The sequence below is a fragment of the Trachurus japonicus genome, chromosome 3, assembly GCF_045865225.1.
Source record: "Trachurus japonicus isolate A0001 chromosome 3, Traja_1.0".
Lineage (NCBI taxonomy): Eukaryota > Metazoa > Chordata > Actinopteri > Carangiformes > Carangidae > Trachurus > Trachurus japonicus.
In genome coordinates this window covers 1,684,402-1,711,358 of record NC_140909.1, presented here as the reverse complement: position 1 = coordinate 1,711,358, position 26,957 = coordinate 1,684,402, and the positions used below count along the sequence as shown (strand labels likewise).

General features: G+C 39.8%; 1 protein-coding gene across 3 annotated transcripts in view; it reads right to left on the bottom strand.

The window, feature by feature from the left end:
* Positions 1 to 26,957, bottom strand: part of homer2 (homer scaffold protein 2) — a 63,188-nt gene that overhangs the window by 19,619 nt on the left and 16,612 nt on the right. For all 3 annotated transcript variants that reach the window (XM_085804938.1, XM_085804930.1, XM_085804945.1), the window contains exons 2-3: positions 14,714 to 14,870; positions 749 to 880 (exon numbers count right to left, since the gene is read on the bottom strand). In XM_085804938.1, the coding sequence (XP_085661064.1) occupies positions 749 to 880; positions 14,714 to 14,870 (289 nt within the window). The remainder of the gene's footprint in view (positions 1 to 748; positions 881 to 14,713; positions 14,871 to 26,957) is intronic.

Here is a 26,957-nt window from a genome sequence, read left to right as displayed (position 1 = left end):
TCTTGGCTTTAATCTGGATCAAACCCTCAGTTTGTGTGGTTCAGAACTTTTTAGTAGAATCAGGAAAACTTTGATCCAAAAAAAAAATCATCATAGATCATTATTCAGATCCCAGCAGTTTGGTGGATTCAGGAACTTAATGTGATTGAAATTAAATTCAAACTGGTCAAATAAACAATATCTATAATGTAGTATATAATGCATTTATTGATTTATATTTTGCACCTAATTTTTAAACTATAACAGTGATAAAGTTAACTTTTGAATATTCTACAACTGAAAAACTTTTCCCCAAACTGAATTTAATGAAATTTGAAGTTTGAATTTGAAACACATGGGGAAATATTCACAATTTCACTAATGTTCTGTATATTTGCTTTTTTTTATTTATTGTAACAGCCCAACCAGATGGAGTCTGGCTGTTTAAAAGACACTGAAGAAACAACAAAGAGCACAGAAAACAACACATAGGCCTACACTCTACACTGTGAGTGAGCCCATGCTGCTGTTCTACCTGTTGTTTACAGACCAATCAGCCTTCAGCGTGATGCACAGTCACATCTAGAGCATCATTATCCAGATCTGGTAATCTTGAAAAGTACTTTGCTTTGAACAACTGGGATAAAATTAAGACGGATTACGTGATCCTGGATAGCAAAAAAAGGGATTTCAAAATCCAGATAATTTTTATCCAGACTGCACCTTTAGAACAACTGTCCCTGATCAACACCTCTGTGGTCTCTCTCACCTTGGACAGCTGCTGCTCGGAGGAGAAGCCGAGGCCGAACACCGTGTTGGCTCTGCTGTCGGCCCACTGACCAAACTTCTGGGATGTTTTGGTGAACGTCATGTTGGGTGTAATGGTGCTGTTGATGATCACCTGTATGGAAAAATTAAAAAACAAAAACAAGGATCAATACAGGTGGTTAGACCTGCTTCCAGTTCCAGTTGACGCAGCTTCGTTCCTTCAGGATGAAACTTATCAGATCAGATCAGATCCTCCAGATGCAAAAACTCAAAATCTGTCCAAGAATATTTGTCTCATTTCGAGGCAAAACAAATAATGTACTAAAAATAAGACTCATTACATAAAAAGTAGCTTGTTTTTAAACACTTTTTACTTCTTTCAGGCAGATTTTCACTTGAAATAAGTAGAAAAATCTGACAGTGGAGCAAGTTTTTCTTTCTTATTACGAGCACAAAAAACTTGCTTTCACTGGCGATTTAGGTGATGAGTCTTATTTTAAGTGGAAAGAGTTTAGCTTTGACTAGAAATGAGACATTTTGACAAGAAACAAAACAAATATTCTTGGAAAGATTTTGAGTTTTTGCAGTGTAATTGATCATATCGGGTTTTATTATTGGATTTTTACCTACCAACATGTATTTCATATTTATTTTAGCTTGTTCTTTCTTCTCTGTTTTTATTACTGGCTTTAAAAAAAAAAAATTAATATCTTGTTTTAGCCTCCAGAACCACATTTACCTGACTGTCTGTTCTTAGGCAAGCACAGAGAGAAAAACCCCTGGTCCATCTCATAATACTGATGCATCCCATGATATTCTCCACACAGTAACACACATAAACTCTGCCCTCAAAGAAACACTACTTCCTACTCTTACTCTTCTTCTTCTTCTGTATGTGTATTATTAAACTATGTTCAGGCTAATACTATAACAACAGTGGCATCAAATGATCAGAAAAAGACAATTAAATTGTTAATCGCGATTATTTGTATGGAAATTAATCGTCAACTAAATTTTCATGATTGTGACTTCCAACTGAGACGATCTACATGTCATTCCCCCCATCTCTCTCTCTCTCTGCTTCCATGTCTCTGTTTTTAATACTTACTTTACAGTTTTTAACTTTACAAAACTGTACAAAACATAGCTACCACAGTAGAGAAAACATAAAAGAAAACAGAGGAAAAGAGGGGAAAGGGGGCTGCCAGACAGTTGTAAAAAAATAAATAACTTTAAAAAAAATAAAGTTAATGCATGTTGTTAATGTGAGTTTTAAAGTACTAAAAATAGATGAATCCTCCACTGTGGAGACTTGGTCTCAGCACAAATTAAATTTAAGTGAAGTTATTATTGTGCTGCTGTTCAGGGGCGTTTATTAAAGGGACAACGAGGAGTTTCTATTTGGTTATAAAAAAGTCTCACGTTAATGTGGATGAATCTACGCTACCCACATTTGTTAATGGGCCCATTTTCAAAAAAATATATTGTTTTGTCTCTATCGTTATTTTGTTATTATTAGTGGTGGCGTTTCTTTACTTTCGGTTTCGTGGCGAGTCATGAGAATAACGCCGCCGAATCGCCGTTTATGGTGGGAACTACGACGGTATGTGATCGTCTTCCAACCTCTGACTTTAATTCTTGATGAATGAAAACATGAGTCTGTCTTGCGCCGGTCAAAGAATTTCACGGTGCGGAGGCTCATAAATGTAGTGAGAAAACACTTTGCTTTTCCAAAACTCCTCGTTGTCCCTTTAAGAGGAACAATGTGACGTTAAACTGTTCAAATATCTGCATCTTCTCCACTGTTGCATCATTCAGCTCCAGGTTTTTCAGAAGCCGACGTGTCCGGTAGAATCTCAGTCGAGTCTCCGGCTGCCGAGTCGACCCACTGACCTCTAAGGAGTCCGGTTCCACATTCACCTGTTGCAGCTCTGCAGTAAATCCATCCGCTGCCAAAACAACATTTGCCGCAGTCTAAAATTATAACTGGAGCACGAGCTGCTGCTGCACGCTGGTGTCAGTAGAAACCAGTAGAGTCTGACCACACACACACACACACACACACACACAGCTTTAATCCTGCATCGACAGCGTGTTAAACACAACGACCTCGGCAGCAGCAGCAGCTCCAGACGCCAGGAATTAAAAAACATGCACATGCAAATTACCGACAATTAAGAAACAATAGAAGACAGTTTAATGACAGTGGAGCCGTCGTTTCATAGCAACGTGGCGCCAAACGCAGGATTGGAGGATTCAAACCTCTGACAGACTCGTGTCCTTTTTTTTTAAACGCCCCCACGTCTCCCTCTGATTGGCTGAGCTGTTGAAACTCTTTATAACCAACTAACTGCTGCACACACACTCAAAGACAAGAGGACGATGGTGATGAGGCTGTAATCAATACAATCATGATCAGAGAGGAAACACACACACAGACACACACACACACACACACACACTAACTGGGTTTCCATCCAAATGTCTCAAATTCAAATTTTGTGAAAATGCGCAAAAAGCAAATGCGAATTTAAGCCCGTTTCCATTCGTTATTGTTTTGCGATTATTGGGAGAGGAGGAGCGCCGTGAGATTACGTCATAAGAGAGCGTGAATGTATCCATGACATCAGCTGACACTCATCATGGACAATTTACATACTTTCCGGACTATAGACGCACCTGAGTATAAGCTGCACCAGCTACATTTTAAAGAAAATACATATCTAGGCCGCACTTGAATATAAGCTGCAGGTTTTAATATTGTAACATGAGATATTTACACAGAAAGACAGTAGAGAACTGTGACAGTCAGTCTTTTCTCCATGTGCATTTGTTTACAACGAAGCCGGCAAAAAATCAATAAATGGAGCGGTGGATAACGTTACATAATATATACGATGTTACGACGTGTGTGTTTGTGTAGTCTTAAAGGGACAACGAGGAGTTTTGGAAAAGCGAAGTGTTTTCACACTACATTTATGAGCCTCCGCACCGTGAAATTCTTTGACCGGCGCAAGACAGACTCATGTTTTCATTCATCAAGAATTAAAGTCAGAGGTTGGAAGACGATCACATACCGTCGTAGTTCCCACCATAAACGGAGATTCGGCGGCGTTATTCTCATGACTCGCCACGAAACCGAAAGTAAAGAAACGCTGGTCGGCTCGCCCAGCATTTCCACCACCACTAATAATAACAAAATAACCATAGAGACAAAACCATAGATTTATAGAAAATGGGACCATTAACAAGTGGTAACGTATCCACATTAACGTGAGACTCTTTTATAACCAAATAGAAACTCCTCGTTGTCCCTTTAACCATCATGAACAAAAGATTACGGGTTACAGAGCGCGTTTGTGTTGCGGTGCAGAGATGAGAGCTTGGACACTGGGGCGGGGAAAAAGTAGCGGCTTATAGGCTAGTCCGGAAAGTATGGTAGACCTACTGAACCTGTCGGCTCTTGGGAGAACATTAGCTACAGTTTTGTCAGCGTTCACAGCTACAAAACCCTCCTGAAGAGGAGAAGGAAAAGAAAAGTTGCTGTCGGAGTTTGCTGGTGGGAGACCGTGTCGTTCTCCATTTGTTTGGGAACGTCGTCGTCGTCCAGCAGCACTTCACCCACAAACTCTGCCTCAATTCGCAAAACCTGTTTCCATGACAAAAAGTCACATTTTCCTTTTATCGATACGCTGACAAATCCACAACAACAAGCAAATTTACTGCCTTTTTCTCATTTCTGGCGTTTCTATCCAAGTATTTATTCGCAATTTTTGAAAATGCAAATAAGAAAAGGTGGATGGAAACACAACAGACACACACACACACACACACACACACACACACACACACACACACAGACCTCAGATCAGATCACAGATTGAGGAGGATGGAAGTTTTCACCAAGGTGCTTAATCTAATTTTAAAATCTTCATTCTTTCTTTCAAAGCTTCATCAAAACAAAAAGGTGGTGACCTAATTTTCCCCTGAAGAGCAACACACACACACACACACACACACACACGTCTCCTGTGGAGCGGCTGAGTGAATATTTAACAGCGTTCATCACGTCGGCTCAGAGAGAAGTGTTAAGATAAGATGAAACTTTAATGATCGTTGTCGGAGAAACTGGGCCGAGCTAAAAGTGAGTTAAACACTGAGAGAGAGAGAGAGAGAGGAACTCCAGGAAAGACGTCGTTGAACAGATGAAAACACAGGAAACACCAGAGCTTAATATACTTTATCAATAAAATACATTATTATTGAAAAACAGAAGTAAGTGTCTGATCTGAACGTCTCTTTATTTAAGAAAATAAAACGTCCGTCTGTTAAAATGTGTGAAACTGTGAAAACATAAAGTTAATCTACAGGAAACCTCGAGCTGGAGGAAAACACAGTCTCATTAACTCCCCAAGTTAATTGTGATAAGAAACTATTAAACATTTTTTATTATAAATTGAAAGTTTTGGTGATAAAAGACGTTTAATGAACGACTTAATCACCATAAATATGAAACTATACTGATTAACTGTTTCCAGTAAATTCACAAAGTTGAAACTTTTACCTTGGTCACAGTTTATTAACTGAATCACCTGAAAACACCTCAAAGAAAATACATTATTATTTATTATTTTAATAATCTTGAAACTTATTAATTAATGTTAAAGGTATAGTACGTAGGAATCCCCCCCATCTAGCGGTGTGGTTGCATATCTGAACGTATTCTTGATGTTGCATTCAGGTGAAATGGGGCAGACGTCAGACAGACAACAGACGCTGCATGTAACAGGATAAACAAGCGTCTATGTAAACAAGTGGTCCGCCAGCACGAGGCAAAACAATATGTTGTCATGGTGATGTGGTATTGTTTTACCGTCTTTCTCTGGTGGAGTAAAATGACATCCGGTTGGTTTGCCGACGGCCGTCTGCCTGACTGCACCTGAATGCAACACCAGTGCCTCCGTCCTTCCTCACACTACACAGTGTACTGCAAAAACTCAAAATCTTACCAAGAATATTTGTCTTATTTCTAGTCAAAATGTCATTTCTAGTCAAAACAAATCAAATTATACTTAAACTAAGACTTGTCACATAAAAAGTAGCTTGTTTTTAGACACTTTTCACTTCTTTCAAGCAGATTCTCACTTGAAATAAGTAGAAAAATCTGACAGTGGAGCAAGTTTTTCTTCCTTTTCACAAGCACAAACAACCTGCTTTCACTGGCAGATTTTTCTTCTTATTTCAAGTGAAAATATGTTTGAAACAAGTGAAAATGATCTAAAAACAAGTTAATCTAAGTGGGAAGAGATTAGTTCCAACTAGAAATTATACATTTTGACAAGAAATAAGACAAATGTTCTTGGAAAGATTTCGAGTTTTTGCAGTGTGGTGACAGTTTTAACAGGCCGAGCCGCTGAGTTTCCGTGGTTACCTACAGTCACGCTGCCACTCGACGTGAAAAAATGGCGATGCAACATGGCCGCCTCGGTTCGGTGCGTCGCCCACTTATGTATTTGTAACGACTTGTAACAACTCATTCTAAGGAACCAGAAAGCTTTCATTTGTATGCGGCTGTGATTCACCTTCAGTGAAATACAGATTTATGAAAGACACACTGCAAAAACTCAAAATCTTACCAAGTATATTTGTCTCATTTCCAGTCAAAAATGTCATTTCTAGTCAAAACAAATCTCATTCTACTTAAAATAAGACTCATCACATAAGAAGTAGTTTGTTTTTAGACACTTTTTACTTCTTTCAAGCAGATTTTCACTTGAAATAAGTAGAAAAATCCGATAGTGGAGCAAGTTTTTCTTTCCATAGCACAAAAACCTGCTTTCACTCCCAGATTTTTGTACTTATTTCAAGTGAAAATCCGCTTGAAAGAAGTAAAAAGTGTCTAAAAGCAAGTTCATTTTTAGGTGACGAGTATTATTTTAAGTGGAAAGAGATTAGTTTTGACTAGAAATGAGACATTTTGACAAGAAGTAAAACAAATATTCTTGGAAAGATTTTGAGTTTTTGCAGTGCATGTTTGATTTTTGCTAATAAAAAGCCAAATAAGTTACATACTGGGGCTTTAATATCAGATTTAAACGGTGAATCGGGTGAATTCATGACGTCGGCTCCGAACTGATGTCAGCAAATGAACGTGCAGGACGATCATGTTGCTCTGTGGTCATGGGGGGGTCAGAGTGACACGAGCAGCTGTTCTGAGGCCGTGGATCAAGTGGCACAGGAGGCGCAGAGTGAAGCCTGACCGGCCAATAGAGCGAGGAGGAGTCAGAGACAGGAGGAACTCTCCTGGAGTGATTATGTGTCTGCAGAGTGAGAAGAATCCACAGAGTCAGTGGAACAATGAGAAGCTGAGAAGCTGGGACAGCAGGAGTCAGGAGGTTCACGACGTTCAAACCTTCACACATTAGAGAAAGTGAAACCAGATCCACTGAAACATGAAGCTTCAATGTCGAGAAACTCTCGGCCAAAAATAACCGGACACTGCAAAAACTCACAATCTTACCAAGAATATTTGTCTTATTTCTAGTCAAAAATGTCATTTCTAGTCAAACCAAATCTCATTCTACTTAAAATAAGACTCATCACATAAAAAGTAGCTTGTTTTTAGACACTTTTTTACTTCTTTCAAATATATTTTCACCTGAAATAAGTAGAAGAATCTGATAGTGGAGCAAGTTTTTCTTTCTTATGACAAGCACAGAAAAACTGAAAAAGCAGATTTTTCTACTTATCTCAGGTGAAAATCTGTTTGAAACAAGTGAAAATGATCTAAAAACAAGTTGATTTTTAGGTGATGAGTCTTATTTTTAGAGATTAGTTTTGACTAGAAATGAGACATTTTGACAAGAAATAAGACAAAAATTCTTGGAAAAATTTTTAGTTTTTGCAGTGAAGAAAGTGAAACCAGATCCACTGAAACATGAAGCTTCAATGTCGAGAAACTCTCGGCCAAAAATAACAGGAACCGCTTCACTGCCCAAAGAATTGTTGCAAATACAAATGTGTTGGTTTCAGAAGTGGATTTCTTTGAACAACACAAAAATCAAAAGCAGTAAAAAAGGTAAAATCTGACATTTTACACACACAACTCCAAAAACTGGACAAAACTATTGGTTGTAAGTGTGATTCTTACATCGCTCTCACAAATTAAGAAATTCACCTCTGAAAACTGAAACATTTGTAGTTTACTGTGATTTTCAGGGAGAAAATGGGGCATTATCTTAAAAAGAAAAGTGCAGTGGTGCCAGTTATTTCTGGACCTCATAGTTTCTGTGAAACACAAACTGTACTCAACATGTCGTCGACGCAGCCAGCCGAGGACTGTCGTCATGACCAGATGACTGACAGCAGGAACTGGCAGAGCAGCGACGATCCGAGTGAAAGAAAGACGAGACGGCGGTCGGAGTCGCGGCCTCTCGTCAAACAAACCGACTGCAGGATGAAGAAACTGTTTAATCAGGAACGAGTCTGAAGTCTCACATCACATCTCTCCATCTGCTGCACTGCAAAAACTCCAAATCTTTCCAAGAATATTTGTCTTATTTCTTGTCAAAATGTCTCATTTCTAGTCAAAACTAATCTCTTTCCACTTAAAATAAGACTCGTCACCTAAAAATGTATTTGTTTTTAGATCATTTTCACTTGTTTCAAACTAACTTTCACTTGAAATAAGTAGAAAAATCTGCCAGTGAAAGCAGGTTTTTTGTGCTTGTAATAAGAAAGAAAAACTTGCTCCACTATCAGATTATTTTAAGTGAAAATCTGCTTGAAAGAAGTAAAAAGTGTCTAAAAACAAGCTGCTTTTTTATGTGATGAGTCTTATTCTAAGTATAATGAGATTGTTTTGACTAGAAATAAGACAGATATTCTTGGTAAGATTTTGAGTTTTGCAGTGTGCAGCGACCTGAAGCTTCATCGCACTGAGATAGAGACGGAAAACACACTGCTCCCTGGAGCTGAGGATGATGATGGAGGAGGAGGAGGAGGAAGAGGAGGAGCACCATCATCATCATCAGACTCTTTTCTTCTAAACTTATAAAGACTGTCTGTGTGTGAGCTGCCTTCCTCCTCCTCTTCATCATCCTACCAGTGGAGTTTAACATAAAAGTTATTTTTAGGTTCCTCCTCCTCTTACGTAACGTCACGTCGTCTCTTTGTGGACGTTGCAGCTCTGAGCTCCACATCACTGCACACCGACAATATGAACACGAAGACATAAGTGGTCAAGACCAACACCAAACCAGAGAGACCATTTCCAAGACCATCACTGTCACCAGTCCCAGTCATCATAGTAACCATGTGTCTTGATATTTACATTATTCCTCCTCAGCTACAAAGAAAAAATGATTTGATGTAAAATCTAAACCATATTTAATGTAAATAAAGTTTGTATTGAACAGAAGAACACAGCACAGAACCTGCTGAAGTCTCCTCCCACACACTGCAAAAACTCAAAATCTTACCAAGAATTTGTCTTATTTCTAGTCAAAATGTAATTTCTAGTCAAAACAAATCTCATTATACTTAAAATAAGACTCATCACATTAAAAAGTAGCTTGTTTTTAGACACTTTTTACTTCTTTCAAGCAGATTTTCACTTGAAATAAGTAGAAAAATCTGATAGTGGAGCAAGTTTTTCTTTCTTATTACAAACACAAAAAACTTGCTTTCACTGGCAGATTTTTCTACTTATTTCAATTGAAAATTTGTTTGAAATAAGTAAAAATGAAAAAAAAAAATTAGGTGGAGTCTTATTTTAAGTGGAAAGAGATTAGTTTTGACTAGAAATTAGACATTTTGACAAGAAATAAGACAAATATTCTCAGAAAGATTTTGAGTTTTTGCAGTGCACTGGTGACATCAAGTTGTTACCATGGTTACACAAGCAGATACTTTAGTAGGCTACAACTATTTGAATCATCTGGAACTTATTGAATCACATCACAGAAACCAAAGAGAGACAGAGACATAGAGATATTGGTGGTCTGGACTGGTCTGGAGGAAAAAGACAGAGACGAGACCAGGACCTTGAAGATGAGGACTCATGGAGTCATCTGAGTCTGAGTTCTACAACACTAGATTATGGGATGTAGAAGCAGTGAAGCTGAGCTGCATTGATCTGCAGAAGCTTTTACACTTTTATCTTCAGAGTGTTTGAAGCCTGAAGGAAACTCAGTTTGTCCACTAATGAACAGCAGCTTTTCCACTGGAGGACGTTCACCAACACAAATCGTTTGTTTGTTTTTTATCATTTTCTGACAGAATGGCGTGAAGCCGTTCTCACCAGTCAGTTTCCTGATGTCGGAGCTTCACAGCAGCAACATCATCCTGATAAATAATTGTTTTGGGACTCGTATCAACCACTGTGCATCCTCTCTCCTTGTGACAATATATAAAGCATCCAAAACTTAACAACAGTGTTGTTGTGGGCGGGAAAAACACAGAGAGCTGCTGCAGAGCTGAGCGTGCACGGAGAGCGTGCACGGAGAGTCCCTGGATTCACAGTAAACACAGTGGAGATGATTCGTTGTTACAGGACGTATTTAGAGCTGCAGAGAGGAACAAGGTGATGATGACAGAGGGTTTAAATGTCTCATATATTTTTATACTGCCTGTATTACTGAATCTATTTAAACAGCACTGCACACAGAGAGACACACAACTTCTATTTCTATATATAATGTAAATCATATATAGCAGTGACTATAAAGTTGACTTTGACTTTGACTTTGAAACGAGGCAGAAACATTAATAAACCAGTTAAAAACTTAACATCTGGTCAAGCCGCCAGCCAAAGACTCAGATGGAGGAAGTTGGACTTTTATTCTTGGCAGAAACTTGACAGAGAAGGAGCCAAAGAGTTTGTTCTTGGACAGTGGAGACGGAAGTTTTTAAGAAATTTAAGGAAGAAAAAAGGAAGTTAAAGAGGGTGTGTGTGTGTGTGTTGGGAGAGTTTCAACAGAGAGAAAACTCTTGACTGAGTCGTATTTGTTGAACTAGCCGATGATTCAGAGTGAGTGAGAGTCAAAGTGCTGATCTGCTCGTGGTTTCACCATCACTGAGTTTCACACAGGGAGGAAGAGAAGCTGACGTGGTGTCGTGGTCGTGTGTGTGTGTGTGTGTGTGTGTGTGTGTGTCGGTCTGTGTATGTGTGTGTGTGTGTGGAGCAGCACAAAGGATTCCTCCGGACAGACCTGTCTCCCTTTGCAGCCAGAACAAACGTTTATCTGACGTGACTCCACGTTTCATCGCTTTAAAACCGTCGTCGCTCTGACTTTCTGGGATTAACTGGGAAAACGAGGACGAAACTGAACAGAGACGTCGTTTTTTATCCTCCAACATCAACGCAGAGCTGCTGAACGTTTACAACACGTGGACCGAGGAGCTGAAGGTCACAGCAGCTCCAGACTAACTTTTTTAGAACCATAACTTAAAATTTTAGGCGCACAAACAGAAAATATTCACATTTATTCACATTTCCTTTTCATTCATGATCCTCTTACACATTGGCCACCTTTAGTGACAGATTCCCAATTCTTTGGGTCTTCCCTTCCACATTTCACCAATGTTAAAAAACGATTGGAGAAGGACGATGGGAGAAGGACCATAGGAGAAGGACGATGGGAGAAGGACCATGGGAGAAGGACGATTGGAGAAGGACCATAGGAGAAGGACCATGGGGAAAGGACCATAGGAGGAGGACGATGGGAGAAGGACCATAGGAGAAGGACCATGGGAGAAGGATGATTGGAGAAGGACAATTGGAGAAGGACAATTGGAGAAGGACGATTGGAGAAGGACGATTGAAGAAGTACCATGGGAGAAGGATGATTGGAGAAGGACAATTGGAGAAGGACCATGGGAGAAGGACAATTGGAGAAGGACCATGGGAGAAGGACGATTGAAGAAGGACCATGGGAGAAGGAAGATTGAAGAAGGACCATGGGAGAAGGACGATTGGAGAAGGACCATGGGAGAAGGACAATTGGAGAAGGACCCTGGGAGAAGGATGATTGGAGAAGGACAATTGGAGAAGGACCATGGGAGAAGGATGATTGGAGAAGAACGATTGGAAAAGGACCATGGGAGAAGGACGATTGGAGAAGGACCATGGGAGAAGGACCATGGGAGAAGGACGATTGGAGGAGGACCATGGGAGAAGGATGATGGGAGAAGGACCATGGGAGAAGGACGATTGGAGAAGGACGATGGGAAAAGGACGATGGGAAAAGGACGATTGGAGAAGGACGATGGGAAAAGGACGATTGGAGAAGGACGATTGGAGAAGGACGATTGGAGAAGGACCATGGGAGAAGGACCATAGGAGGAGGACAATGGGTGAAGGATGATGGGAGAAGGACCATGGGAGAAGGACGATTGGAGAAGGACGATGGGAGAAGGACGATTGGAGAAGGACGATGGGAGGAGGACGATTGGAGAAGGACCATAGGAGGAGGACAATGGGTGAAGGATGATTGAAGAAGGACGATGGGAGAAGGACGATGGGAGAAGGACGATTGGAGAAGGACGATGGGAGAAGGACGATTGGAGAAGGACCATAGGAGGAGGACAATGGGTGAAGGATGATTGAAGAAGGACGATGGGAGGAGGACGATTGGAGAAGGACGATGGGAGAAGGACGATGGGAGAAGGACCATAGGAGAAGGACGATTGGAGAAAGACAATGGGAGAAGGACGATTGGAAGAGGACAATGGAAGAAGGACAATAGAAGAAGGATGATGGGAGAAGGACGATTGGAGAAGGACGATTGGAGAAGGACAATGGGAGAAGGACGATGGGAGAAGGACGATTGGAGGAGGACGACCACGGCCTTGGTTTTATGGACTGAACCGGGGTCTGAACAGTCGACCAAACTGGATCTGGATCTGAACCTCAGATGGTTTCTACAGATTCACAGATTCAACCTGAGTTTACAGCAAGAAAGAAAAACACAACGGATGCTCGAGGTCCGAGGACAGAAACGTTGTTTTCTTAACAAACCGATGAGCTGTGAGCGGTGTAGACAGAGGACAGAGGACAGGAGGATTCTCTGTCCTACAGTGACTTTATAAAAATATAGAAGATGTGAAATTACAGTAACTTCAGATCTGGTTTCATATTAAACCTGTGGGGGACGAGACAGACGGAGCTGGTGTCAGTTTGTGTTCATGATGAAGTGGACAGTTGTTGTCAGTGTCTGCAGCTCTGTGAGGGCTGATGGTGATGTAACACACACACACACACAGAGAGAGAGAGAGAGAGAGAGAGGAGCTGAACCTAACTCGTCCTGACTCAACAATGCTCCACTGGAACACACACACACCACCAACACACTGATGCATTTTAATTCTCTTTAAAGATGGATTATACTTAAAACTGTACAACCTCTTTATATCTGAACCACACGGCCAGAGGAATTACACACACACACACACACAAATACACGCACACACACCTCCCCCATCTCTGACCTAAACCTAAAACACACACACACATAAACACAAATTTATTATGTGTCACTCATTAGCTTCTCTACATGTTGCACAAACTCTACATACTATCATATCTCTCAGTGGTATTAGCAGTATTAATGGTAGTATTAGTATTAGTATTGGTATTAGTATTAGTATTAGTAATATTAGTATTAGTAAATCTAAACTCAGGTCCTGTTCAACCCAAACAGACACACACAGATCTGCAGGTTGAGGTGTTTTCCTGACAACGACAACAACGCCCCCACCATCATCATCATCATCATCATCATCATCATAACGACACAACGGCTGTCACACAGATAAGAGACTCTGATCGCCATGGAAACACATCGTCTACCCTTTCAGTCGGTGAGTGAGAGAGAGAGAGAGGGAAGTTGTGACTGTGTGTGCCTGAATCCCACGTTCACAACAAAGTGGATCTGATGACGCCGATGAAGAGAAGGAAGTCTCCGGTGGGAGGAGGAGAAGTTTGATCCCAGTCGACTGTTTGTTGATGAACGGAGTTTGATGAACGGATCAACAGGTTTCATGATTCTTAAACTGATCATGAAAGTGTCTTTTATGCTCATTATGTTTAGGAAAACTACATTTTTATGGATTGTGCTGCTTCTTAAAAAGGGATAGTTCAACATTTTGGCAAATTGGCCCATTGCCATAATCCCTATAGTCACAGCAGTAGGTTCGTGACCTTTAATTGTCGGTGCAAGCTGTTTTTAGAACAGTGGAGCAGAGCTGCTCAGAGCTATGCTACGGAGGCTCATTATGGGATTTCTTGGTTTCCCTCATCAAACTCATCAAATACACAATCCAAAAACTCCACAACGCTCTGGTGGACAAGTTGTGAGCTGCACATTCACCACGCTATGAGATAATAACACAACGTTACCACACAGAGTTGTTGTAGAGGGAAATTCAGAGACTGTTGATGAAAAACTGTCCCTGAAGGCAACACGCATCAGCGGTTTTGCATGAACACTGCAAAAACTCAAAATCTTAACAAGAATATTTGTCTTATTTCTAGTCAAAACAAATCTCATTATACCTCAAATAAGTCTCATCACATAAAAAGTAGCTTGTTTTTAGACACTTTTTTACTTCTTTCAAGCAGATTTTCACTTGAAATAAGTAGAAAAATCTGATAGTGGAGCAAGTTTTTCTTTCTTATTACAAGCACAAAAACTTGCTTTCACTGGCAGATTTTTCTACTTATTTCAAGTGAATATTTGTTTGAAATAAGTGAAAATGATCTAAAAACAAGTTAATTTTTAGGTGATGAGTCTTAGTTTAAGTGGAAAGAGTTTAGTTTTGACTAGAAATGAGACATTTTGACAAGAAATAAGACAAATATTCTTGGAAAGATTTTGAGTTTTTGCAGTGAATTTACCTCTAAAACAACTCTGTGTCTGGTAACGTTGTGTTATTGTCTCATAACCAGTTGTGTTTCCTCTCTGACCTTGGTTCCATCCACGCTGATGATGCGGTAGCTGTTGCGCGTGCTGTCGTAGAAGTAGGAGACGGTGACCGCCTGTTTACTGGCAGGAACCCAGTTCTTCTTGGTGGTCGGGTCGATCTGGAAGACGTGAGCCCGCGTGGTGTAGATCGGCTGCTCCCTGCACACACAGAGACACAGACACACAAAGACAGAGGATAAGGATCATCCCTGATAAGACTCACAATGTGTAACTAACTAACTACACATCCAGATAAAGTCTGATGGACGAGTGTTTAACTGAAACACACACAGACACTTTTTAAAACGCGGTGCGGCTGATGGATAATGAGACAAGTTTCTGCTGCGACTCGGTCTCAATATTTAATAACCAAACCCTGTATATCTCCACCATCATGTCACAGAGTGTGTGTGTGTGTGTGTGCGTGTGTGTGTGTTTGTGTGTGCATGTGTGTGTGTGTGTCTCTAGAGATCTTTGGTCCTGAGAGACGACAGGCAGCTGATAATGTAACACAAACCTAAACCCTCATGGCAACGCAAAGCCATTAGCACATCAACACCCCCAAAGGTGACAGGAACACACACACACACACACACACAAACGCACACATCTAAGGTGTGCGTGTGTTTACTCATCTATTGTCTAATGGAAGATTTCCCCTGAGCACCAAACACATTCAAGAGCAGAGACAAACAGAGAGAGAGACACTGTAAGAACATAAAAAAATAACTTCAAATGTTTTAGAAAAGAAAAATAGAAGAAGTGAATAAATGTGTCAGAGTGAACACAAACTATATCCTGATCCAGAGTCAGATTTGTTGCTCTAATATAAATTAAAAAAATTAAAAAATTAAAAATTAAAATAAATAAAACTGGTCGTCTGGGATGTTTACGTTTTAAATTTCTGTACATATGTGTTGGTTGGTAACATGCAGCTGCTCAGACAGAAGGAGTCGGTTTATCATTCAGTTTTATCATGTGGAGTTTGTTCAATTCATAAACAAACAAACAAACAAACAAACAAACAAACAAGCAGAATTTTGAGGTAAAATCAAAGAAGAAAAAAATGAAACGACAGCAAAAGTGTAAAATAACAGAGTCAGCAGAAAAGACGGAAGCTTCAGTCAGATATGAGATCAGCAGCTACTTCCTGTCAGAGTTAATATCACAGATTTACTCCACCGACTCTTCACTTCGCTCCTTTAACATCAGAGTTTGTGTTTCATGTTTTTGCTGCAGCAGCAGAACAAGATGAACACAACTCAACATCACAGGGACTCGAGTCGCTGCCACTGACAAGTTCAATACAGACTTTTACTGAAAAATTATGTTTATTACCTGGAAGGCTCATGACTGAAGCTGATTGGACACAAACTGTTACTGAATGTTTCTATTAGCTACGGTTACTGACCAACAATTACTGACTTAGTGTTGCTGTCTGTTTCTGACTGTTACTGACTATTACTGACTATTACTAACCGTTACTGTTACTGACCGACTATTACTGACTATTAATAACTGTTACTGACCGACTATTACTGACTATTACTGACTGTTACTGACCGATTATTACTGTTACTGACTTAGTGTTACTGTCTGTTTCTGACTATTACTGACCGACTATTACTGACTATTACTAACCGTTACTGTTACTGACCGACTATTACTGACTATTACTGACTATTACTAACCGTTACTGTTACTGACTATTACTGACTATTACTGACTATTACTAACTGTTACTGACTGTTACTGGCTATTACTAACTATTACTGACTATTACTGACTATTACTAACTGTTACTGACTATTACCGTATTGATCCGAATATAAGACGACCCTGAATATAAGACGACCCCCCTTTTTCAAGACCTGTCTTTGGAAAAATACCTTTTTCAGACAAATCTAAGAAAAAATTAATCTTTTTAAAATCATGTTTTCAGTATGTGTGAAATAACGTTCTGGTAGATTGTAGCGCCCACTGATCTCTCTGAATGTGTGTAGGTGTGTGTCCATCTCTCTTGCGCTCTGTTTACACAAAAAGGCACACGCATCAATTGCGGTGTTTTATTTTGAAAATTGTTTTGATTTTGAAAGTTGAGCGGATTCGTGTTTCTTTGTTTGACCTGCCCGGCTTCACGCCATCACTCGCAGCTCGCGCACAAAATAGACCAGACACCGAAACGATTGCTGCAGGAAGTCTGGTGTGAACAACACAATCGTTTAACATGAGCCCCGAAAGGAAACTGGCTCAGCTTCTCGGCGCTTCGCAGCTATTCGGCGCCTCCGTGTCCGGTGTGTCCGGTGTGTCCGGTGTGTCCGGTGTGTCCCTGTCCCCGGCGACAACGCGGCCGTAGCCGCTGTGATATGACGACCCCGCCCCCGGAGGAACTGTGAAGGAGTCAGCTGTGATTAAAATGACCTAAACCGAGCCGAGTTGAGCTGTCACTGTGTGGCAGCGCTCTGCTGTGTGGCGAAGGGGCAACACACACACACACACACTTGGTGCACACACGCGCGATCATCCTCTCAGACGCAGCTGCATCTCTGCAGGTGACTGGTGTGTGAGTGAGGAAGAAAAGCCCTGACTTGCTTGGACAGACGTTGTTTGATGTCACCCGCTGATTTGCATATAAATATCTAGACCCCGAATATAAGATGACCCGTCTTTTTCAGACTTTTTTTGACGGAAAAAATATCGTCTTATATTCGGGTCAATACGGTACTAACTGTTACTGACTGTTACTGGCTATTACTGACTATTACTAACCGTTACTGTTACTGACCGACTATTACTGACTATTACTAACTGTTACTGACTATTATTGACTATTACTAACTGCTACTGACTATTACTAACTATTACTGACCATTACTGACTGTTACTGACCAACTATTACTGACTATTACTGACTATTACTAACTATTACTGACTATTACTGACTATTACTAACTATTACTGACTATTACTGACTATTACTAACTGTTACTGACTATTACTGACTATTACTAACTGTTACTGACTATTACTGACTATTACTAACTATTACTAACTATTACTGACTATTACTAACCGTTACTGACTATTACTAACTGTTACTGACCATTACTAACTGTTAATGGCTATTACTGACTATTATTAATTGTTACTGACTATTACTGACTATTACTAACTGTTACTGACTATTACTGACAATTACTAACCGTTACTGATTATTACTAACTGTTACTGGCTATTACTGACTATTACTAACCATTACTGTTACTGACTATTGCTGACTGTTACTGTTACTGACACCATTACAGTCTGTAACAGTTACAGTTACTGTGTGTTTTGCGTTTGCTTCAGCTGAGGTGAGGTGAGGTCCAATCTGATGAAACCCTTCCAGAGTCGTGTCTTTAGCGCCGTGAAGCATCAGAAATCTATTAACTCTCATAATAACGAGGCGATTTCAATTAAATCTGTGAGTTTAAACCTGTAATAAACCGACGGGAGGCCTCTTCTTCCATCTCCTCTGAGCCGACTACCACCGAACTGGGAAACATTATGACAACGTGTGCTCTCGTATCTAAGTGGATGAAGACTCTGAGTCATCTCAGTGACCAATTTTAGACGTTATTCACATGACTCAAGTTCAGCTATCTGTTCTTCCACAGGGTGAGTCAGATCATTATCAAAACACTGGTTTGTTAAAAGGAGAAGAAAGAAAAAGATGAATTTCTGCCGTATTTTACCAGATTGGAGTGAAACGCCGAAGGGACTCAGCTCAACAACAACAATGACCACGATGGGGAACTTCAGCATCCTGTCGCCCACCTTTATGCGGGTGAAGTAATAATCAGCCTCAGCATGATGATGAAGGATCAGACTGTTAAACCTTAATGACATGAAATCAAATAACACAGAGGAAAAGCTGCTCCTCCTCTTCACACTCCTACAAACACACACACTCTGCTTCTGCACTGTGATTATCCTCTGTCAATCAAACACACACACACACACACCACAGACTAAACACTGAACGCACACAATGTACATTGTACATCTGATTATACATGCAACGCTCCAATCAGCCAATCACAGTGCAGCAGTGGATGAAGTCATGCAGACAGTTGAGCTAATGTTCAGATAAAGGTTTGACTCCTGTCAACAGAAAAACCTGAAGCTGCTCTGAGATCAGATCAACACACTGAAGACTGGTCGGATGAATCTGGATTTCACACGGATGCTTTTGGACAGAATTTACCTTTTTCTTTTTTCTTGGTAATACGGTGGCCCTGAGGGCTCAGCTCATTGCCTCACTACAGAGTACAGGCAAAGACACAACTATGCTACAAATAAATACAAAAATGTCAACACATGAGCTGCAAAAACTCAAACAACAGGAAGTGTTTATGGGGACACAATAAAGAGAGGGACCGGCCTTTAGTTGTTCACTGCAAAAACTCAAAATCTTACCAAGAATATTTGTCTTATTTCTAGTCAAAACAAATCTCATTATTCATGGGTTGCAGTGACGTCACGTCGAAGGGCCCGCCGCCATATTTGTGTCCGATTTGACAGGTCTCATATGACAGCATGCAAACCGCAGGATGGAAATGACAGTTTCTTGACAAAATGACAGGGTTTCATACATCCTGTCTGGGTTTATATCTCTATAACAGCAGACAAACTCTATATTATCCCACTTATTACACAGTTTATGAATTAATTAATTAATTAGAGACGTAATGTTGATCAAAGTCCTTAGTCCGGTCACTTCGCGCTGTTTGCTCCTCACCCTCCTCCTGTCGACTCGTGTGTAGTTGTTTTCAACGAGCTTTTGATAATCAATCAGTAGATTGATGAATTATCATGTAAATGTTACGATGTGCGCATTTATGTCGTCCTGTCTGTCATAAGAGATTACGGTTACGGGACACGTTTGTGTCACGGACTCGCGGTGGCACAGACACAGCTGGTCACAGCTGTGACACTGCGCTGGCCCGTCCGGTCTGTCCGCTCTGATCGCAGGTTTGATTCCAGCAGCGGTGAGGGAGGCAGAGAGCCTCCACTCTCCCTCTAACAAGCTACAAGTCATTTTTCTAACATCACAATTAGTCTGAAGCTGGTAAAAATGAAACACAAGGTAAAAATCCTTGATAGTTCTTCTGCCCTGCTCCGCTGATCAGAGCGGCGTCCCTAGCAACGGCCCGTTTTACTTAGCAACGGTCTGTTATACAGAAATAAAAGACCCTAAATGCAGAATCAGTGAGTAATTAATAAGAAAGTAATCAAAATGCAGAATTCAATATATCCATGTTATTAAAAAAAGTGAATCCCCTTTTTGTGAGACTTGTCACAGCCCACGCTGCCACTGATAGACAGCCTGCAGTCAACTGGGCTATTTATTCTATAACTTTACGTCTTTTGGGATGGAATAAAACTGCAGTCCGGGGTTTTTTTGGCAACTGCTATCACAGTCAACAGCACAATATAATCCTGGCATCTTTCAAATAACGTCAATTTTCGGTCTCTTGCTGATTTCCTCCAACTACTCCACTTGTTCTGGTAACGTGATGCTGTGATCTGTGCCCAGATTGCCCAGATTGCCCAGATTCGGACACAAATATGGCGGCGCAGAAACACAGTGACGTCATGTGAATCTAATGAATACCTAAAATAAGACTCATCACATGAAAAGTAGTTTTTTTACTTCTTTCAAGCAGATTTTCACTTGAAATAAGTAGAAAAATCTGATAGTGGAGCAAGTTTTTCTTTCTTATTACAATCACAAAAAAACGGATTTCACTGGCAGATTTTTCTACTCATTTCAACTGAAAATTTGTTTAAAATAAATGAAAATTATCTAAAAACAAGTTCATTTTTAGGTGATGAGTCTTATTTTAAGTGGAAAGAGATTAGTTTTGACTAGAAATGAGACATTTTGACAAGAAATAAGACAAATATTCTTGGAAAGATTTTGAGTTTTTGCAGTGTTTGGTTTAGTAGAATGTCAATATCACATGATTCACATGTTATTGATCATGTCAGCTTAGCATTAGGCTTTAGCCTGCATGGTCCCTCACTTTATTGTGTCCTCCAGAAACACTTCCTGTGGAGTTTCTGCTGCTCCACACGTTGTCAAACAGATGAAGTCATTTTCTGACACGTTTGTCGTTTCTGTGAGTTGCAGCAACTTGAGCCCTCAGGGCCGCCGTAGAGTTTTGGTGGTAATGAAGTGATGCAATCACATCGACATGAATCTGGATCTCACAGGAACGTTTCCAACATCTCAAAGAGCGAAGGAAGATCCTGCACAGCAGCGTCAGCATCAACTGCTCATGTTGTGAGACAGGAAGTGACACGTGTTGCAGCTCAGTAATGGATAAAACCACAGCCTTGACCTCTCTCTTTCTCTCTGTTATTGAGCGGTTTTTCTAAATGAAAAAGAATCTCAGAGCTCCGTCAGACGTTTCAAGGAAAATATTTCTCACTTAGCAAGCTTCACAGCTCTAGAATATTTCTAGGACATTGTTGGAGAACAGCCGCAGCCCGCAGGTAAAAATAACCAGCGCTGCAGCAGGACTCTCAGCTCCAGCTCAACCTGTACAGACTGTGACACCGAGAGACGAAGAGACGAAGAGACGAAGAGACGACCACCGCTGCCTCACTGCTTCCCTTTAATGGCAACGAACCAGAGCCACACTGCAAAAACTCTAAATGTTACCAAGAATATTTGTCTTATTTCTAGTCAAAATGTAATTTGTAGTCAAAACAAATCTCATTATAACTAAGTCGCATTAAAAACTAGCTTGTTTTTTAGACACTTTTTACTTCTTTCAAGCATATTTTCACTTGAAATAAGTAGAAAAATCTGATAGTGGAGCAAGTTTTTCTTCCTTATTACAAGCACAAAAAACCTGCTTTCACTGGCAGATTTTTCTACTTACAGTATTTCAAGTGAAAATGTGTTTGAAATAAATGTAAATTGTTTCAAAACAAGTTAATTTTTAGGTGATGAGTCTTAATCTAAGTGAAAAGAGTTTAGTTTTGACTAGAAATTTGACATTTTGACAAGAAATAAGACAAATATTCTTGGAAAGATTTAGAGTTTTTGCAGTGCAGCAGCCCAGTTCGTACCACAGGAAGGTTTCATGTCTCAGAAAAAAAAAGGTGAAACTGGCTGCAACACTTCTCCTTCTTGTTCTTGTTCTGTGAAGCTCCAGCAGCGAGGAACAATTAGCTGGAGTGGCGGGATGAGAGGAGCCAGAGGACTTAATGATGGACGGATGGAGACGGAGAAAATAGTCCGGGTCAAAAACGACTGGCACCTCTGAGAGTCAAGTGTCGGCGGCCATCTTTAGAAATTAAAGCCAATTAACCGATATTATATAACCAGGAAATGGAAACTTATACGTTTAGATCATAATCTGGTAGTTTTGTGTCTTTGCTGCTTCTTCGTTCCTCGGTTTAAGCTCTTTAACCAGTTTACAACATCAACAACAACTTGTCAAACATCATTTTGTTTTGCTCCGGGTCGTCGACCTTCGCTTCAGACACAGTTTTCTGAAAGAAAATTTGTTCCGAAACACCTCAGTGATTCATCTTCTCCTGGTTTCATCACAGACTCTGTGGTTTAACAGACTCCCAGTGGAGCTGTTCTCATTCACACGTCTCTCCTGTAACTAACAGTGAGTTCATTAAAGGGACATTGTGTAACTTCTCAAACAGAAGCCCAGAACTGAGTCGGTTTATATTATCTGAGACTGGTTTTTCATTCATTCAACACAAACCTCTTACGCAGCAAAGAAAGAAAATACTTTGAAGTTGATTGTTTAAGTAAGAATATTACTTCCCAAGTGAATTTAACAACAACACTTTGGTGGCACTTCAACCGACTGACCCAAGGAAAGAACGCGTTCATTTAGAAGAAGTTTAATTGGTGCTATTGGGACTTGACCAAAGAGAAAATCAACCCAGCTCCTTTTATTTACCCAAACCTGTATCCAGACCGGTAGACCGTCCTCTGTTTGATTGAACTTACAATAATCATCACTAAAGCTGCTGCTAAAAGCCAGATTCTATAACTACAACATCAGGTTGAAGACAACAGCTGTGATTTCAGACTTATTTAGAGAAAATCAAGTCTTTTCTTATTTTATCTCTGAACTGCGACTCGTCCTCGGCACAGAGAACAGCAGCAGCAGCAGCTCTCGGCTGCTGGGACGCTGCTGCTGCTGCTGACTGAATCTACTGTGGAAAAATAGATTTGTGCCCTTTTTTTTTGGAAAAATAATTAAAGTAGTCTAAAAATGAAAATGTTGTTGATTCACTGTGCACATCCAACGTTTGTGCCAAATCATTTTAAAAGAGCAAAACAAAGCCAAAGTAAAGGTAAATGCTCAGATACTGGTCCATTTAACTAATGTAACATTGAATTGGTAGGAATTTAAACGTTTGCGTGTCATTTGTAATTAAAATAAAACCAAAAAACGATTCCAATAAACTTAAACAATTGGTATAGATGACAATTAATGACTTGAATAATTCAAACACTTCCCCTGGGGAATATAATTGGTCCTTTATTAATGTTTGTGTAAATAATTAGCATACACTGTATTTGATTTGACACATTCATAGTGTTGTGAAATTAATTAATGCATAATAATCGTGATAATCCTAACACTGTGATTATTTCTCTGACAATAATCGTACCAAGAAAATCTACAATCGTGACCTCCCTAATCATGTTAACACCTTACACATCTTACACATCTTACACATCTTACACATCTTACACAACATATATGACATGAACAACATACGTATATTAATTGGCTGAAAAAGTATTAATGACAACAGAACAGTTATAAAGTGCTACAGTGCTAATTAAAGTGCAATGTGCTAAAGTGACGAGTGCACAATGCCCCAATAAAGAGCAGGATTGATTTAAACTGCTCTATGCCCATGACACACGATTGCGATCTTTTCCTCTGATCATTCGTTTTGTATTTTAAAGGTGTTTCAATGCTTCAAGATGATCACAGATAACATCTTGTTCTTTTTAATCTTGCAGCTCGGTGACAAACATGTTTTACAGAAAAAGCTTTTAGCTCAGTTTCTATGTGGAACTCCTGACACTTTCCTCTCTTCCTCTGTTTGCTGCTCTGCTCCTGTTCACTATCATGACATGAAGGGTTTCAGCAGAAATGTGTGAAGTTGCCACGAGGGTGCTGAGCTGGGCACGGTGACACAGCCAGCCACGCTTTGCTTGGCACAGCAACACATACACACACATACAGTACATACACACAGCAACACACTAAACACCATTAAAAATATGACATTTCAGAGCTCAGGAGCCAAAATCCAAATCATCTGAGAGCAGATTCTTAAAAAGCAGCAGAAACACTGCAAAAACAGTGTATATATCTAGAATATTTGTCTCATTTCTAGTCAAAACTAATCTCTTTCCACTTAAAATAAGACTCGTCACCTAAAAATGAACTTGTTTTTAGATCATTTTCACTTGTTTCAAACATATTTTCACTTGAAATAAGTAGAAAAATCTGCCAGTGAAAGCAAGTTTTTGTGTGTTAATAATAAGAAAGAAATACCTGCTCCACTATCAGACTTTTTCCAACTTATTTTGAGTGAAAATCTGCTTAAAATAAGTAAAAAGTGTCAAAAACAAGCTGCTTTTTTATGTGATGAGTCTTATTTTAGGTATAATTAGATTTGTTTGGACTATAAATGACATTTTGACTAGAAATAAGACAAATATTCTTAGTAAGTTTTTGCAGTGAACATGCACATCTCTAGGATTCATTACCACAGTAACTACACACGGTGCTGCTGCTGCAGCGATGCTGGAAGAGGAAGAGTTTTATTTTGATGATGTCAAACCAACGACAGCGAGCGGCGAGCGGCAGCACGAGCTAATAAAGCTCCGACTTCCTCTGGGATTATGGTTCTCACAGAAATGAAAGCCTAATAAATTCACTGTCCCCTTTAAGCCTAATCTCAGTCTTCATCTGCTTTGGGAACAACAACAAACCCCATTATACAGATCACTGCTGTCACTTTGCATGCACACACACACACACACACACACACACACACACACACACACACACACACCACACACACACACACACACACACACACACACACACACACACACACACACACACACACACACACACACACACACACACACACACACACACACACACACACACACACACACACACACACACACACGCTGACCTTTGCGGTGCAGCGTGTGCAGCCAGCTCACACTGGCACGGAGCAGGAGGAGTGAGAGGCCGACACCGAACACATGGACGCACTCACACGACTGTGGCTCTGCTCCACTCAGATCAGACTGAAACATTAGTTTGATTGATTTTTACTGGATTATTAAACAACAATAACAACAACAAAAAGAGACGAGGACGAGGGCACCGGGGACTTCATGAGCGACACTAAATTGCGTTTCCATCCAAATGTATCGAATTCAAAGAGTGTATTTTGTGAAAATGCACAAAAAGCAAATGCGAATTTATGCCCGTTTCCATTGGTTACTGTTTTGTGATTATTGGGAGAGGAGGAGTGCGTTAATGTATCCATGACAACAGCTGACACTCAGCTGACACTCAACTTTCCGGACCGGAGTGCACCTGAGTAGGCCTACACTGCAAAAACTCTAAATCTTTCCAAGAATATTTGTCTTATTTCTTGTCAAAATGTCTCATTTCTAGTCAAAACTAATCTCTTTCCACTTAAAATAAGACTCATCACCTAAAAATGAACTTGTTTTAAATCATTTTCACTTGTTTCAAACAAATTTTCACTTGAAGTAAGTAGAAAAATCTGCCAGTGAAAGCAAGTTTTTTTGTGACTGCAATAAGAAGGAAAAACTTGCTCCACTATTATTTTAAGTGAAAATCTGCTTGAAAAAAGTAAAAAGTGTCTAATAACAAGCTACTTTTTATGTGATGAGTCTTATTTGAGGTATAATGAGATTTGTTTTGACTAGAAATATTCTACATTCTACAAATATTCTTGGTAAGATTTTGAGTTTTTGCAGTGTATAAGCCGCACCAGCTAAATTTTAAAAGAAAATACATATACTATAGGCCGCACTTGAATATAAGCTGCAGGTTTTCATGTTGTAACATGAGATATTTCCACAGAAAGACAGTAGGGAACTGTGACAGTCTGTTCTGGTTACACTCCTCTCCTCCATGTGCATTTGTTTACAACAAAGCCGGCGAAACATCAATAAATGGAGCGGTGGAAAACGTTACATAACATATACGATGTTACGGCGCGTGTCTTAATTCACATGAGAATCACAATTCTCATTTCATACGATTCAGAATCGATATAAAATGTCCCAAAATCGATTATAAAAAATAAAATAATGAAACAAATCTGCTGGCTGTCGGCCTCCATTTCCTTAGAATTTAAAAAAGCAGCATGTTTAACTGCACTTTCAATTTTGTTACTTAAGCAATATGTGATATTGCTTTTATGCAACAGTTTCAACAATTCCATCTAAGCATGAGATAAATGTTTAAAACTCAATAAATGTGAAAAAGACACTTTAGTCGTTCTGTCTTGTAAAGCAGACTGGAGTAGATCATGAGGATCCTTTGCACCGACGGACTGAAGCAGAAATCATTAGGAATCAAATCGTTTTGAATCGAAAATCCATTTTGAATCGAATCGTAGCCCCAAAACTCAGAATCTAATCGAATCGTGAGATAGTAACAAACAAAAATCTTCACACATCTATTTCTTAGGCAGGTGCGTCGGAGGGTGACAATTAAGTCCAAATTAGAAAAAGAAGAGTTCCCGCACACATGGCCAACTTGCAGAATTTATTGTATTGCAACATTTCGGTGCTAGACCTTTTTCAAGCAAATGATTCATTCATTTGCTAATCGTGAGATAGTAAAAGATTCCCACCCCTATAGTCTTAACCGTCATAAACAAAAGATTACGGGTTACAGAGAGACGAGAGCTGGGACACCGGGGCGTCATTCTCCATTTTGTTTGGGAACGTTGCCAGCACTTCACCCACAAACTCTGGCTCAATTCACAAAATCTGTTTCTATAACAAAAAGTCGCATTTTCCTTTTATCGATACGTTGACAAATCCACCCCCCTTTTTTCTAATTTCTAGTGTTTCCATCCAAGTATTTATTCACAATTTTTGAAAATGCGAATAAGAGAAGGTGGATGATGGAAACGCAG